This window comes from Ranitomeya variabilis, chromosome 2 (genome assembly GCF_051348905.1).
Source record: "Ranitomeya variabilis isolate aRanVar5 chromosome 2, aRanVar5.hap1, whole genome shotgun sequence".
NCBI classification, from domain to species: Eukaryota; Metazoa; Chordata; class Amphibia; order Anura; family Dendrobatidae; genus Ranitomeya; species Ranitomeya variabilis.
The window spans coordinates 324,661,105-324,678,495 of NC_135233.1; the positions used below are offsets into that span (position 1 = coordinate 324,661,105).

At 42.5% G+C, this 17,391-nt stretch overlaps 1 protein-coding gene across 1 annotated transcript in view; it reads right to left on the reverse strand.

Annotated features, from left to right (window-relative positions):
• F9 (coagulation factor IX) overlaps window positions 1-17,391 on the reverse strand; it is a 95,790-nt gene that overhangs the window by 40,179 nt on the left and 38,220 nt on the right. Inside the window, exon 4 of the mRNA XM_077285260.1 lies at window positions 7,344-7,457. Coding sequence (XP_077141375.1) covers window positions 7,344-7,457 — 114 coding nt within the window. The remainder of the gene's footprint in view (window positions 1-7,343; window positions 7,458-17,391) is intronic.

A 17,391-nucleotide genomic window follows, 5' to 3' on the forward strand; every position in this document is an offset into this window, starting at 1 on the left:
AAGAGGAAAAAGGTTTAGAAACAATCTAGTAGAAAAGAAGAAGAAGATCTGGAGAGCAAAAAGAGCGCAAATAGGGTCTTAACTGGTTAAAAACATAGGATGCATCGGGGAGAGGTACACTCACTTTGTTTTGCTCTAACTAAGCAACATGTAAAATGCATGGATCAGCTGCTGCAGGACACAAAGACCAAGGATATTGGTGAAACTGGGTGTATGTGTCCAAATCTGCGCTGCTGATAAAGATGGATGGCAGACGATATTCTTCAAAGCTTTATTTCAAAACAGGTTATATAGTCAACATGTTTCAAGGTTTTGCAGGACCTTTTCATCAGGACAAAACCTTACCTTACCTTACCTTACCAGGTTTTGTCCTGAGGAAGAGATCCTGCATGACTTCAAAACGCGTTGACTATACAACCTGTTTTGAAATAAAGCTTTGAAGAATATTTTACGCCATCCATCTTTATCAGCAGCGCAGATTTGGACACACACACCCGATTTCACCAATCTCGTAGAAAGACGTATAATAAAGCAAGATGGAAAATTCTATATTGCCAAACTATCTGCTGTCTGTTCTCTATGTAAAGTTTTTGTTCAAAGGACATGTTTTTATTTTCCCCTTTTTAGATATATAATTTATTTCAAATTTGTACATCCTCTCGATAAAAAATGTACTGTAAAAAAATATTGTGCAAAAGTTCCATCTAAACTCATCGCTTAAAGGGAACCTGTCATATATAGTGCTATTACCATGCAGATGTGGTGTTAATTGCATTATAGTGCTGCCAGGTCGCCTTATTGAAAGTGTGGCTACCGGGAGAGAAAGAATGTTATTCCTCCTGGGAGCTGCCGGCTTTCAGTCATAGAGTTGTGCCCGGAGTGGCTTCAGTCATTGCTAGGTACACAGGCAGCGGCGGTTGTAAGCACGTTCAGGCACTTTTATTGACAACTTGCGCTGCACAGATTTGCTCCAGAGCGAGCTGTCAATCTAAGTGCTTTGGTGTGCTTACAGCCTCCTCTCTCTGTGTACTGAGCGGTGACTGTAGCCATTCCGGGCATGCATGACTGAAAAGCCGGCGACTCCAAGGAGGAACAAAGCTAAATTTCTCCCAATTGCTGCAGTTTAGGTAAAGCAGCCTGACTGTACCCCTGTTAACCAGCAGAATAATACATGACAGGCTCCCTTTACATCACATGCTGCATAGAAACTATGTACATTATTATATATATTCATCTGTACGGTAGCTCCATATTGAATAATTAAGTTTTCAGCAGAAGTCATGGCATCACCATCCTATAGTCATGGTTGTGCAGATAACTTTGGGACCCCAATATATTAGAGCCACCTTTCTACAGCAACTCTTTTATGTATTACTAGATGGTGGCCCGATTCTAACGCATCGGGTATTCTAGAATATGTATGTAGTTTATTTATGAAGCTTTCAGAAAAATGCACTATATACACAGGATTCGGCCTGCCAGGCGCATCCAATTAGCAAAGCGTGGTTCAAATTATGCGCCAATTCGCCGCGAATAATCAGTGAAGCCAGGGCCGGCTCCAGGTTTTTGAGGGCCCTGGGAGAAAGAGTCTCAGTGGGCCCCCCTCTTTAACACATACCACGATTCATGATGCACAGATACAGCAGACAAATATACCACAGCCAAGTAGCATATAACACAGCCCACGTAGCATATAAAACAGCCCACGTAGCATATAGCACAGCCACGTAGAATATAGCACAGGCCATGTAGTATATAGCACAGGCCATGTAGTATATAACACAGCCCACGTAGCATATAGCACAGCCATGTAGCATATAACACAGCCACGCAGCATATAGCACAGCCACATAGTATATAGCACAGCCCACATAGTATATAGCACAGCCCATGTGGTTTATAGCACACCCCACGCAGTATATAGCACAGCCCACGCAGTGTATAACACAGCCCATGTAGTATGTAGCACAGCCCACGCAGTGTATAACATAGCCCAAGTAGTATATAGCACAGTCAACGTAGTATATAACAAAGCCCATGCAGTGTATAACAGCCCATGAACTATATTGCACAGCCCACGCAGTGGATAACACAGCCCATGTAGTATATAGCACAGCCCACATAGTATATAACACAGCCCACGTAGTATATAACAAAGGCCACGTAGTATATAACACAGCCCACATAGTATACAGTATAACACAGCCATGTAGTATATTGCACAGCCACGTAGTATATTGCCCAGCCATGTATATTGCACAGCTACATAGTATATTGCACAGCCCACGTAGTATATAACAAGCCACGTAGTATATAGCACAGCTCATGTAGTATATAGCACAGCTCACGCAGTATATAACACAGCCACGTAGTATATTGCCCAGCTACGTAATATATTGCACAGCTGCGTAGTATATAGCACAGCTCACGTAGTATATAGCACAGCTCACGTAATATATAGCACAACTCACTCAGTATATAGCACAGCCACATAGTATATTGCCAAACCACGTAATATATTGCACAGCCCACATAGTATATAGCACAGAGACGCAGTATATAACACAGCTCACACAGTATATAACACAGTCCACGTAGTATATAGCACAGCGATGTAGTATATAGCACAGCTCATGTAGTATATAGCAAAGAGACGTGCATAGGCAGCATCAATAGTAAAAAGTTGGTCACACAGGGTTAATAGCAGCGTTAATGGACGGCGTTACAGCTTGGCATAATGCTGCCATTAACCCTGTGTGAGCGCTGACTGGAGGGGAGTATGGAGGGGACCTCCGGCCGCGACCAATCAGCGATGCGGGATTTCCGTGACAGACAGACAAACAGACAGACAGACAAACAGACGGAAGTGCCCCTTTGACGATTATATATATACTAGATGGTGGCCCGATTCTAACTCATCGGGTATTCTAGTATATGCATGTTCACGTAGTATATTGCACAGCCCACGTAGTATATTGCCCAGCCACGTAGTATATTGCCCAGTAACATAGTATATTGCCCAGCCACGTAGTATATTGCCCAGTAACGTAGTATATTGCCCAGCCACGTAGTATATTGCCCAGTTACATAGTATATTGCCCAGCCACGTAGTATATTGCCCAGCTACGTAGAATATTGCCCAGTGACGTAGTATATTGCCCAGTGACGTAGTATATTTCCCAGCCACGTAGTATGTAGTATATTGCCCAGCCACGTAGTATATTGCCCAGTTACGTAGTATATTGCCCAGTTACGTAGTATATTGCCCAGCCACGTAGTATATTGCCCAGCAACGTAGTATATTGCACAGCCACGTAGTATATTGCACAGCCACATAGTATGTAGTATATTGGTCAGCCACGTAGTATATTGCCCAGTTACATAGTATATTGCTCAGTTACGTAGTATATTGGTCACCCACGTAGTATATTGCCCAGCAACGTAGTATATTGCCCAGCCACATAGTATATTGCACAGCCACGTAGTATGTAGTATATTGCCCAGCCACGTAGTATATTGCCCAGTTACGTAGTATATTGCCCAGTTACATGGTATATTGCCCAGGTACGTAGTATATTGCCCAGCTACATAGTATATTGCCCAGCCACGTGGTATATTGCTCAGCCACATAGTATATTGCCCAGCTACATAGTATATTGCCCAGCTACGTAGTATATTGCCCAGCCACGTAGTATATTGCCCAGAGACGTAGTATATTGCCCAGCGACTTATTATATTGCCCAGCGACGTAGTATATTGCCCAGTTACGTAGTATATTGCCCAGTTACGTAGTATATTGCCCAGCCACGTAGTATATTGCCCAGCCACGTAGTATATTGCCCAGCTACATAGTATATTGCCCAGCCACGTAGTATATTGCCCAGCAACGTAGTATATTGCCCAGCCACGTAGTATGTAGTATATTGGTCAGCCACGTAGTATATTGCCCAGTAATGTAGTATATTGGCCAGTGACATAAAATAAAAAATAAACATATACTCACCTTGGTCCTGGCTCCTGTGTACGGTGCACACGGCAGCTTCCGGTCCCAGGGTTGGTATGACTATGAGAGCATGATCTGTGATGACGTCGCGTCGCGGTCACATGACCGTGACATCATGGCAGGTCCTTCTCGCGCAGGCGCGCAGGACATTTGATGACATCACGGTCACATGACCGTGACGTCATGTCAGGTCCTTCTCGCGCAGGCGCGCAGTACCTGTGATGACATCGCAGTCACATGACCATGACGTCATGGCAGGTCTTGCGCAGGCGCGCAGTACCTGTGATGACATCGCGGTCACATGACCGTGACGTCATGGCAGGTCCTTCTACCTTAGCACCGGAACATGCCGGCGGCAGGACGCGACGTCGGAGGGTGAGAATAAGGGTTTTTTTTATTATTATTATTTGTAACATTAGATCGTTTTACTATTGATGCAGCATACACAGCATCAATAGTAAAAACTTGGTCACACAGGGTTAATAGCTGCATAACCGGAGTGTGTTACACCGCGCTCCGGTAATGCTGGCATTAACCCTGTGTGAGGGCTGACTGGATGACTGGAGGGGAGTATGGAGCGGGCACTGACTGCGGGGAGGAAAGAGCGGCCATATTGCCGCCGGACTGTGGCCGTCGTTGATTGGTTGTGGCAATGGTTGTGGGCGTTTTGCCACGACCAATCAGCGACTTCGATTCCATGACAGACAGAGGCCGCGACCAATGAATATCTGTGACAGACAGACAGACAGACAGAAGGACGGAAGTGACCCTTAGACAATTATGTAGTAGATAGATTCGACATTCTAAGAATATCAATATGTTATAGACTTTGTGCAATTTAGGATAATAGAACTATAGAAGCAACAGAAACAAAAAAAGTGCCATCACCCTGCATATCGCTGCTTACTCAGACATGGTAGTAACAAGCATCTCATCAAACAGTAATTACCAGACTATGTAAACTCATATAGTGTAACTGCAGCTGTTCGACCAGAAGTAGATATCCACTACGGATGAAATGATGGGAGATTGTATGAGCAGTTAAATACTGTAATGCATGCGGGTAATGAGCATTGCCATCTGGACGCATTCCCTTATTGACAAGGTGGTTATAAATAGAATATTCTCTATTAAGATCATTAGAATGACTTACAATCGATTCTTTTGTAAAGAAATCATAATGAAATTAAAGACCTGATAAACTGAATATATTTTGTGGCTATTGTGATGAGATCCATACACTGTGTTCCAAATTATTATGCTAATTGGATTTAAATGTGATAAAGATTTAATTGTTTTGTTTTTCAAATAAACTCGTGGATGGTATTATGTCTCCGGGCTCAATGGATCACTGAAATCAATCTTAAACCCAAGGGATAATTAGTTTTCCAGGTGATTCTAATAAAAGGAAAACTACTTAAAAATGATGTTCCACATTATTAAGCTGGTCACAGTTTTCAAGTAACATGGGAAAGAAAAAGGATCTCTCTGCTGCTGAAAAGCATCAAATAGTGCAATGCCTTGGTGAAGGGATGAAAACATTAGAAATTTCCCCAAAACTTAAGCGTGATCATCTTACTGTTAAGAGATTTGTGGCTGTATCTGAGCACAGATGTGTTTGTGCTGATAAAGGCATAATGAGGAAGATTTCTGCCAGGCAAGTTCATCGGATTAAGAGAGCAGCTGCTAAAAAGCCATTACAAAGCAGCAAACAGATATTTGAAGCTGCTGGTGCCTCTGGAGTCCCTCGAACCTCAAGGTGTAGGCTCCTTCAAAGGCTTGCTGTGGTGCATAAACCTACTATTCGGCCACCCTTAAACAGTGTTCACAAGCAGAAATGGTTGCATTGGGCCCACACATACATGAAGACTAATTTCCAAACATTCTTGTTTACTGATAAGTGTTGAGCAACCCTGGATGGTCCAAATGGATGGAGTAGTGGATGGTTGGTGGATGGCCACCATGTCCCAATAAGGCTGCAACGTCAGCAAGGAGGTGGAGGAGTCATGTTTTGGGCCGGAATCATGGAGAAACAGCTGGTAGGGCCCTTTAAAGGGACTCTGTCACCTGAATTTGGAGGGAACAATTTTCAGCCATAGGGGCGGGGTTTTCGGGTGTTTGATTCACCCTTTCCTTACCCGCTGGCTGCATGCTGGCTGCAATATTGGATTGAAGTTCATTCTCTGTCCTCCGTAGTACATGCCTGCACAAGGCAATCTTGCCTTACGCAGGCGTGTACTATGGAGGACAGAGAATGAACTTCAATCCAATATTGCAGCCAGCATGCAGCCAGCGGGTAAGGAAAGGGTGAATCAAACACCCGAAAACCCCGCCCCTATGGCTGAAAATTGTTCCCTCCAAATTCAGGTGACAGAGTCCCTTTAAGGTTCCTGAAGGTGTGAAAATGACCTCTGCAAAGTATATAGAGTTTCTGACTGACAACTTTCCTCCATGGTATAAAAAGCAGAAATTTGCCTTTAGGAGCAAAATCATCTTCATGCTGACAATGCACCATCTCATGCTGCAAAGAAAACCTCTGAGTCATTGGCTGCTATGGGTATAAAAAGAGATAAACTCATGATGTGGCCACCATCTTCCCCTGACCTCAACCCTATAGAGAACCTTTGGAGTATCATCAAGTAAAAGATCTATGAGGGTGGGAGGCAGTTCACATCAAAACAGCAGCTCTGGGAGGCTATTCCAACTTCATGCAAAGAAATACAGGCAGAAACTCTCCAAAAACTCACAAGTTCAGTGGATGCAAGAATTGTGAAGGTGATATCAAAGAAGGGTTCCTATGGTAACATGTAACTTGGCCTGTTAGGATGTTTTGGAGTTAAATAGCTTTTTGTTCAGTGAATGTGACCTCCTAATGCTGCAAATTCCACAAGTGAGCATTTTCAGTTCTTTAAAACACATCAAATGTTTAGAAATTCTACTGTGCCTAATAATTTGGAACAGTGCATTTTAAGTTTTTATTCATTGTGGAGATTATACTGTTATCATTGGGAGGTTTATTCAATAAAATTTGATGTATACTCTAATGGGTGATTACTTTTATTAGACTGACTGTCATTTGCACCAACCATTTAGGAAAATCAGAGAAAAATGTCATTTGCATAATAATTTGGAACATAGTGTACACATCAGATGGTTGTAAGTAGAACCTGCCGGCTTTCTCAGTGCATAACCTCTAGTTATCTACAAGTTCAGCTTCTTTCCAGTGTTCATACCTCTCTTTGTGCAAAGTGCTTAGAAACTCAACACAATTATTCAATTACACAATTTTCATTATGGTAATGATAGTGGTTGTGTGTAAACACAGGTGGTTGATACAAACCAAGTTCACAGTTCTTTCCCCGGTATCCTTGCTGACACCAGCATACGTAGGAGCTCACATCATCCTTACATTCACCTCCATGCAAACAGGGGTTGGATACGCACTGATCTCCATCTAGGAAAAAAAGAAATAAGCAGATGCAATAAAATGGGAAAGTCTAGGCCTGCAAGAAATTATGTACGTTCATAGACACCAGCACCACTGCTAGGAGCTAGATAGAGATGAGTGGATCATGCAAAATTCAAACACATCTGTTCATGCAGATTTTCCAATTAAATTCGATTTTCAGAGAAGTTTGTGTCCCTTATTATGTTCTGGGATCAGAGCATAATAAATGTAACAAAAAAAATCCTTATACTCACCTTTCCGCCTACCTCTCCCGACCCCCCGCTACTCGCTGTCACTCGTCCAGTCTTCATTGCGCCTTCATCGTCGTTTTCACTGATATCCCCTTGGTTCTCATGCTAGGCAGGGACTTCTGGCTCTGATGAAGCCTGGGAGAGTCCAGTGCAAGTGCACGGAAGGTGATGACGTTATGACATGCGCCATGACCTTACGCATACAGACACAAAATTTCAGCGCGAGTGGCATTGATCAGAAGATGCGCGAGAACTGAATGGGTGATGGTGAGGATCCAGAGAGGTGAGTGGTGAGGTTAGTATAAAGATTTTTTTTTTTTTTTCCTCCAGTTTGCTGAATCTGTGCAGAAGCGAATTACAAAAAATATGCATTTCAGCAAACGCGAATTTTTGTCAAATTCAAGTAGAATTCCACTCCACTTGAATATATTCACTCATCTCTAGTGCTAGTACTTATGATTGCCAATAATTCTTCTAGGTTCATGTAAGGAAATCTTAGCCATTGCAGAATGAGAGATTATATAGCATTTTGAAAAAATGTATGGTTGAATTAATATGCTAGACAGGCTTTGGTTGAAAGTAATTGAACCCCTTGGAAATACTTACATTTTGCACAGATTACTAGCAAAATTTGATCTGACTGTTATCTACCTTTTATCATTATAGACAAAGACAGACTACCAAATATCATACAAAATAATAACAACCCAGAATGCATAAATTAAATAATCCAGCTGTGAAGACATGGGGGGTCAGCGGGTGCTCTAGTCCGCTGGCCAGAGACCGCATGGACCAGGCTCTTCCCACTGAATTCCCGCTCTACTTTTACTGTGGGTCTAATACTACTCAGACAACACAGAGTGAGGGTAAAACAGTGTGGCAATACTTTATTGGACCGCAAACGAGTCAATAACACATAGAACAGTCCCAGCAAAATACCCAACATGCAAAATTACAGAGTCTCAACCTTCTGCTTACTTGCCACGATTAAAGCATCTGCAACTTCCAGGGCTAACAGCCTCCACCTATGGCACGCACAGACAGGAAATAATGACAATCTTAGGAAGCTAAGGGTATGCACACATATTGCGGATTTTGCTGCGGATCCGCAGCGGATTGGCCGCTGCGGATTCGCAGCAGTTTTCCCTGAGTTTACAGTACCATGTAAACTTATGGAAAACAAAATCCGCAGTGCACATGCTGCGGAAAAAACACGTGGAAAAGTAGCGTTGTTTAGTCCGCAACGTGTGCGTGGCCTAAAAGTTCATTGAGGTATGAGGCCAGGTGACCGGAGGGTCACAACTAAGTTTCTCCAAACATCTCCATGGAGCCACCTGACTGGTGGGTCCCAATCCTGGCTTTCCTAAACATATCCATGGGGCTCAGGTGACCGGTGGGTCCAAACACTGACTTTCTGAAATGTTTCCATGGGTTCAGTGATGGTCAATGGAGCAGATCTGTATTCTTTTAGCCGGGGTCATGGTCCCGTAAATTGGCATCCTCTGGAAAGTTAAATCTGTGTCCCTTGTGATGAAGCCATGATTTCCTGTCTGCTGTTTTATAGAGTGTTCCTGGCTGTGGTTTTGTAAAAAGTCTCTGATTCTTTGGATCTCTGGATGTCTTATTAAATAGTCATATCCTCTTTATATAGATCACAACTGTCATTCTTCAAGCCATCATCCAGAAGTCAAAATGAAGGTATGATTAGATTAACTTGCATTGCTTGAGTATTTAATCAATCTGCATAGTTTTTGTCCTCTGTTTTGCAAGTCAACAAACCACATGATCCCACACAATGGTCAATCAACATATTATCAAACACCTATTGTTAAATGACCCTGCATCCCTGCTTTGCCAAGATAGCAGACAATAAGTTACAAAAAACATCAACGTTAAAGGTTCATACGAACAATAGTAGAAATGTACAGTACAGACTAAAAGTTTGGACACACCTTCTCATTTAAAGATTTTTCTGTATTTTCATGACTATGAAAATTGTACATTCACACTGAAGGCAACAAAACTATGAGTTAACACATGTGGAATTATATACTTAACGAAAAAGTGTGAAACAACTGAAATTATGTATTATATTCTAGGTTCTTTAAAGTAGCCACCTGTTGCTTTGATGACTGCTTTGCACACTTTTGGCATTCTCTTGATGAGCTTCAAGAGGTAGTCACTGGGAATGGTCTTCCAACAATCTTGAAGGAGTTCCCAGAGATGCTTAGCACTTGTTGGCCCTTTTGCCTTCACTCTGCGGTCCAGCTCACCCCAAACCATCTCGATTGGGTTCAGGTCTGGTGACTGTGGAGGCCAGGTCATCTGGCATAGCACCCCATCACTCTCCTTCAGTGTGAACGTACAATTTTCATAGTCATGAAAATACAGAAAAATCTTTAAATGAGAAGGTGTGTCCAACTTTTGGTCTGTACTGTACTGTATATACGGTATATTCCACTGGCGCTAGACACAAGGTTCTTTGGGAGTCCTAGCTGCCTGTTTGGGTGACAATAACCACCTGTTGTCAAGAAGTAAACATTAGAACAAAAAAGTCCAAAATGGCGCTCAGAAACCAGTCGCTATGCCACTAGTGGCCACATACGAACAATAATCTATGTTTCTTGACCAACCAAAGAACAAACACAAATTCAAAAGTCAACATAAAGATAAAAGTCCATGCCTCCTGACTTACTGAAAATAGATGTCTGGATAATTAAGATTAAATGCTGTTTCGTCACACCAGAATTTTTAAAATTATCACATAGGTATGTAAACCCTTGAATTTAATAACCTGTAGACCATTCCTTAGCAGCAATCACTTTCTGCAAAAATGTCCTGTGGCTACAAATTTTGGACCATTCCTTCTTGCAAAAGTCATTTCAGCTTATGAATATTTCCAGGGATTTCTTGAGGTCATTGCTCTCTTCAGATCATGCCACAAGCATGTCAGTAGGGTTCATGTTAGGACTGTAACTTTGCCATTACAAAAAGACAAATCTTATTTGTTCACCTTTGGGAACCATTTTTGTTATTTAATTGAATTTTTGAAGGTCAAAAAAAAAATTTTTCCATTGAGGTTTTATTTAAAGTTTAGCATTTTGCGCCATTTGCCTTCTGTAGCCTCCAACAATCCCATTTTATGTTGATAGCTGCAGAATAGAGAATTCTTCACTTTTTTTGATCTCCTCTAAGCTAAATTAAAGGGAACCTGTCACCCCCCCCAGTCGTTTCAAACTAAAAGAGCCACCTTGTGCAGCAGTAATGCTGCATTCTGACAAGGTGGCTCTTTTAGTTCTGGGTGCTGTAACTGCCGAAATAATCAGTTTTATAATTTGTCAGAAATACCTGGTCCTCAGTCAAGGAGGCCAGCGTTTCCCCCCTGCTTCAGACAGCACACAGCTGTCACTCACATCTTCTTGGCGCCGGGCGCCGCCTCCTCCTCACCGCTGTTTTCAAAAGTAGCCGGCGCCTGCGCTCTTATCCGCTGCCTGGTGCAGGCGCAGTGAGCGCTGGCCGTCTTTCCTCATATGCAGTCCAGCTGACTGCACCTGCGCGGCCGCCCTGCTTGTGAATCCCAGCCCCGCAATGTGAATAAATCATAAGTCACTGCGGGGCTGGGAATCACAAGCAGGGCGGCCGCACAGGCGCAGTCAGCTGGGCATTACTGCTGCACAAGGTGGCTCTTTTAGTTTGAAACGACTGGGGGGGGGGGTGACAGGTTCCCTTTAAGTCTGAGGCTACATTCCAACTTAGGAAACAAAACAGGTTGCATAACCAGATTGCTTTATATTGCACCATTGTACAGGTGAATGGGGTGAAAGAAGTCGCATTGTGACCTTCAAGGTACTGTGACAAGCAAGTCACAAAAAGTTGGAACCAGTTTTATCCATAACTAAAATGCATGTGTTTGGATGGTGCTAGATATTTTTTTGTAATTTTGTTTCATTACAATGTTGCAGGCTTTTTATTTCCCTGCACATTTAGGTTTGTTGCAGTCAGGGCCGGACTGGGGCTAAAATTCAGCCCTGGCATTTGAAGTTACACAGGCCCACTTGTCACATGGTGACAGTATAATATCTTTGTACACTTGTAGGCAGGGCCGGTTTTAAGCAAAGTGGGGCCTTACACCTAGGCAAAGTTTAAAATGGGGCCCCAAATGCTAACATATTGCACATCACACAAAAGCATTTTGGTTGTATTTACATGCGCTGAGTTCAGGCCGCTAAATGAGTTTGATCGACAATACTGAAGTTGTTCAACACTTGTTTCCCGGCCTCTTTCCACCAGCTGAGGAATAATGATGGGACAGAACGATCACTAATAGATCACTAACAGATCACCATACAGTATCATGTTATCAGCAGCACATCTACAGTTTACACCGGCGAAGTGCTGCTGAGAACAATGATTTTTGTTCCAGCAAAAACAATCTGAATATGCAGCATTTTACTTGTTTAGTAAAATACACTCCCTATAGTCATCCATATATTAAAATACACTGCTCAGTCCTCCATATAGCCTAATACACTCCCCATAGTGCTCCATATAGTATAATGCACCGCCATAGTCATCCATGTAGTACAATTCACTTCCCATAGTATTATGCACCCCATAGTTCTTCATATAGTATGACGTATTCCCCATAGTCCTCAATACAGTATAATGCAGCCCACATATAGTATAATGCAGCCACCACCCTACAGAATATAATGCAACCACCCCAGAATATAATGCAGCCACCCCAGAGTATAATGCAGCCACCCCATAGAATATAATACAGCCCATCTTTTCATAATATATAATGTAGCCCCCATAGAATATAATGCAGCCCCCCATAGTATATAACATGGCCTCCCCCATAGAATATAATATGCCCCCATAGTATATAGCACAACCCGCATAGCAGATAACAAAGCCCACGTAGCAGTATACAGCACAGCCCATGTAGTATACAGCACAGCCCACTTAGCAGTATACAGCACAGCCCACACAGTAGTATACAGCACTGCCCACACAGTAGTATACAGCACTGCCCACAGTAGTATACAGCACTGCCCACACAGTAGTATACAGCACAGCCCACATAGTAGTATACAGTAGAGCCCACACAGTAGTATATAGCACAGCCCACACAGTAGTATACAGCACAGCCCACATAGTAGTATACAGCACAGCCCACACAGTAGTATATAGCAGAGCCCACATAGTAGTATACAGCACTGCCCACACAGTAGTATACAGCAGAGCCCACACAGTAGTATATAGCACAGCCCACACAGTAGTATATAGCAGAGCCCACACAGTAGTATACAGCACAGCCCACACAGTAGTATATAGCAGAGCCCACATAGTAGTATACAGCACTGCCCACACAGTAGTATACAGCAAAGCCCACATAGTAGTATATAGCACAGCCCACACAGTAGTATACAGCAGAGCCCACATAGTAGTATATAGCACAGCCCACACAGTAGTATACAGCAGAGCCCACATAGTAGTATATAGCACAGCCCACACAGTAGTATACAGCAGAGCCCACATAGTAGTATATAGCACAGCCCACACAGTAGTATACAGCAGAGCCCACATAGTAGTATATAGCACAGCCCACACAGTAGTATACAGCAGAGCCCACATAGTAGTATATAGCAGAGCCCACACAGTAGTTTATAGCAGAGCCCACACAGTAGTATACAGCACAGCCCACACAGTAGTATACAGCAGAGCCAACACAGTAGTATATAGCACAGCCCACATAGTATACAGCAGAGCCCACATAGTAGTATAGAGCACAGCCCACATAGTATACAGCAGAGCCCACATCTCTCCTCCCCCCCTAAAATGGCCCCACAGTCCAGTAAAAAAAAAAACACTCATCACCTCCCCTCGTGCCTGCGGTACTCCCTGCTCCTGTCTCGGCGGCTGCCGTTGCACTGCCTGGGACACAGTGAGTGCGCGCGCACCCGCAGTGTCAGAGGCAGAGCGGGGAATGATGGGAGAGGGAGCGTCAGGTGATGCTCTCTCCTCCATCATTGCATTCAACTGTACCGGTGTCATAGACGCCGGTATAGTTAAATGTGGCGGCGGCAGCGCTGGGGGGAAGGGTGAGTCAGCGCACAGCGGCCCACTACTGGCACCGGCCCTTCTGGCATTTGCCAGAACTGCCCGATGGCCAGTCAGGCCCTGGTTGCAGTTTGCGGTCATCAACAGAGCAGAGCAGAAGAAAATCTGCTGTTCTGTCAACATGGCGTCAGCCGATGCTGCTGAATCGTTGGCAGAGATCAGCGCTGGTCAGAACAGGCAGGTAGTTAGCAAATATCTACCTGGTACTTCTTAGGATTATTGTAAGAAAAATAAATAGTACTGAACAACTACTTTAAGAACTTGAAACGGGTCGGATATAGTTCTCAGAGTGTTAAACACATTTTTTCCGGGCACTTGGCATATTTGTGATTTGAGGGTAATCAATTTGGCGCAAATTTTACATTTTTGTAAAAATTTGGAGAATTCAAATTCGAAAAGTTTCTCATCTGAAGTTATTTATAATACAACCCAACTTTTAATACACATGGACATTTATAGTGGGCAATCAGTGTCGCTGAGATGGGACTCATTGATAATCATAATAAATGCAGACTTTGCCAAATTGCAGTTAATTACGCGATCAAAACTCTTATTTCTGCACAGATATCTCAATCAAATGCTCTTTATCTCTTGCTATTCAATTATTCTAGAGGCCGCTTTGCATGTAGAGTACTTATTTCAAGAATTCATGTTTCTATCAGAATGATTTATTGCATAGAGCGCATTCTCTTTGTGAACAAAGCAATAATTCTCTGACCTCTTATGATATGAGATTTTTGAATTAGTTTCCCAGTAGGAAGTATATGTGCGTCTGCACAACCTGTACACACTCGCTAAGACAGTAGGCAAATCCTCTGTGTATGAAAAAAACTATCAGTGGTGTATTAAATGATTAGACAGTCTTCTGGGTGAGCCGGAACGGATAACTCTTCTCCAAAAATAAAATGTTACCTGTCTACACAGTCTTACGCAGTAAATGGGCAAATATCAAGAAGGCTTCCAATCAATTCAAGGACCAATCTTATGGGTAGAGCTGTTGGGGCGATCTCTTAAGGTGAGATCTTAGTGATTGCCTGTCCCTGACCTAATAAATATGAGCCAAGTGCATGCATAGAGGAATTACATCGGACACAAAGTCCTGTGTGGTCCTCTCTTGGCGAGAGCTGGCACTGAACTGGCTTAATTAGTACAAACCAAAAGATCATATAGCAGACAGGAAGAGGGCGTTGCACAGCTCCTGAGCAGCCATGGTGTCAGTCTGTGATAGGTCCATACTAGGTGTGATCCATATATAGTCTTCAGTGTATCCACCTTCACATTCCAAGGATTCCTTCCAGGGCGTAGTTCCAGGATGCAGACGCCATCTTGCCACACCACATACGAGCTAGCTTATGTACGGTTAATAATTGATTTCATTAGCCATTCTCTCCTTCACAGAGCTATGCACCATTAGGATGCATTACGTGGCCGCAGTCCTTTCCACTAACTCTGCATAAATTAATAATAGGAGCAAATAGTCATATATCTTATACGAGAAATCTGCTTCTCATTCCTCCCGATTGCCTCCTGATCTTACCATTCCTATGAAAAACAGATAAATTCCATTTTGGACAAAACAAGACAAACTGCTCACTCACTGAGGGATCAGATTACAGCTGCCTATTCAATTCTATTAAGAATTCAAGAAGAGGTGAAACAGAGCAAGAAAGACAGAATGACAAACGGTGCTGCAGCTTTCTAGTAAGTGTTTTAGCTAACCCTAGAGCTAGATTCACAACTACACTGCTCAGTACTTCCGTATAATGTCCTTCATGTTGCTGCTGAAAATGTTCTACAAAGATACCGAGAGCACTCATGTCTGTGTGTACTTTGTATGTAAAACAGGATAGGAATTGCGGATGGTTCTGCGCTGTTGGTATAAAGAATTCCTAGATCCTTTGAAGTGTAGATAGAATGTGGTTTATTCTCAACACCTTTCGACGCTGTGCTGTCTTTTTTTTTTCAGGAGAACCGCAGAAATAAAGCTAGTTCTCCTGTATCTGGAAAACACCCTATGTGCGCATTCTGTCCTTTTTCAGCTTTTCTACACTTTGTGTGTGAGATATTATACCAACTGGTCTCTACCCACTAGCACAGAGACAACTGAATGATAAAGGTAGAGCTTGCAGATGGGGAAGTTGATTATTAATGCAGGACAAATGTCATATAATAGCCAGAAATAGTGCTATTCCTCATGTACACACAGGACAGCTTGTTCTGAAAATTCACATAAAATCACAGGTACGTTTTAACCAAATTCTTAAATCTTGGAGTTTGTGAGCTGGGACCATCACTTGGTCAAATGGACTACCAAACTTGACAATACTTTTTCTAGCGCTGCCTCTTTTTCTTATTATTTATGGTGGTCAATAGGATTAGATCCTAAAATATATCATTTAGGAAGACTACCTTTGTAAGAAAACGAGCAACATGCTGTATGCATTTCTTGTGGATCACTACAGTACAATTCCTTCTGTTCCGGTACAATCCAATCTAATGTAGACTGTAATGTAGACTAGCAGGAAAAGAGCAGATCTCACGGATTTCCAGAAGAGCATGCAAATTCCATGTGCACTGCATGATTAAATGATGGTCGCTTTCTGCATGTTTTCACTCCACAGCATCACCTGCAGGCTATACCAGGGTGTTGGGACTAGTGTGAAGAAAGTGAAGGTACCCTGTTCTGGTCTGAGATCTGTATAAAGGGGTAATCTTATGTGGCGTCTGGGGTGTGTCTTGGTCTATGGTCTGTATAACTGGGATTTATAAAGAGGTGATCAATATTTTTGGGCGTTCTTATGTGTGGTTTATATTATTAGAGGGTCTGGTGTTCAATGATGGCATAGACGTCATTCTTGAAAAATGTAAGATTATAGGTTTTAAGTATTAGATTCTGGAGATGGGACGTTGATCCAGGGAACAAGTCTGATTGCCACATATGGAGTCAAAAAGGAATATACCACTAGGTTGTAGCTATGTAATCTAAGAGCAGCATACTGTAGGGAAAGATACCCTGATTCAAGATGATAATGCATCCTGCCATATAGCCCGGTTCACTATGTATTGATTTAGGCCTTCGCCGGAATTTTTTGGAGAGTCTGAAAACTATACATTTTTGGAAAGGTTATAGTATAAGCAATACGAAAAACAATGTTTCCATTTGCCCCGAGTCCCACGTGACCGCCATATTGGATTTTACAAAATGGCTGACGTAAAACCAATTTTCGTTAATATCTCAGCTTATAAATAACATAAAAATAAAATTTGACAGCTAAACATACATTTTAGGGCTAAGAAATGCAATATTACTAGTTGCAGATGTGTTTTAGATATTTACTACAGCAGTTTTTTATAATTAATTAGTATTGACATAATAATACATAATGACAGGAATCACATGTTTTTTTTTTCTTTTATTACAGGAGTTGAACATGACAGACAAACCACAAGCTACTGAAGTCACTTGTGAAGGTGAGGCACCTATCAACTGGAAGCTATGTATGCTCTGTCAGTCTTCCAACGGCAATGAGAAGTTGGTGCAAAATCCTCGGATACAGTCTTAC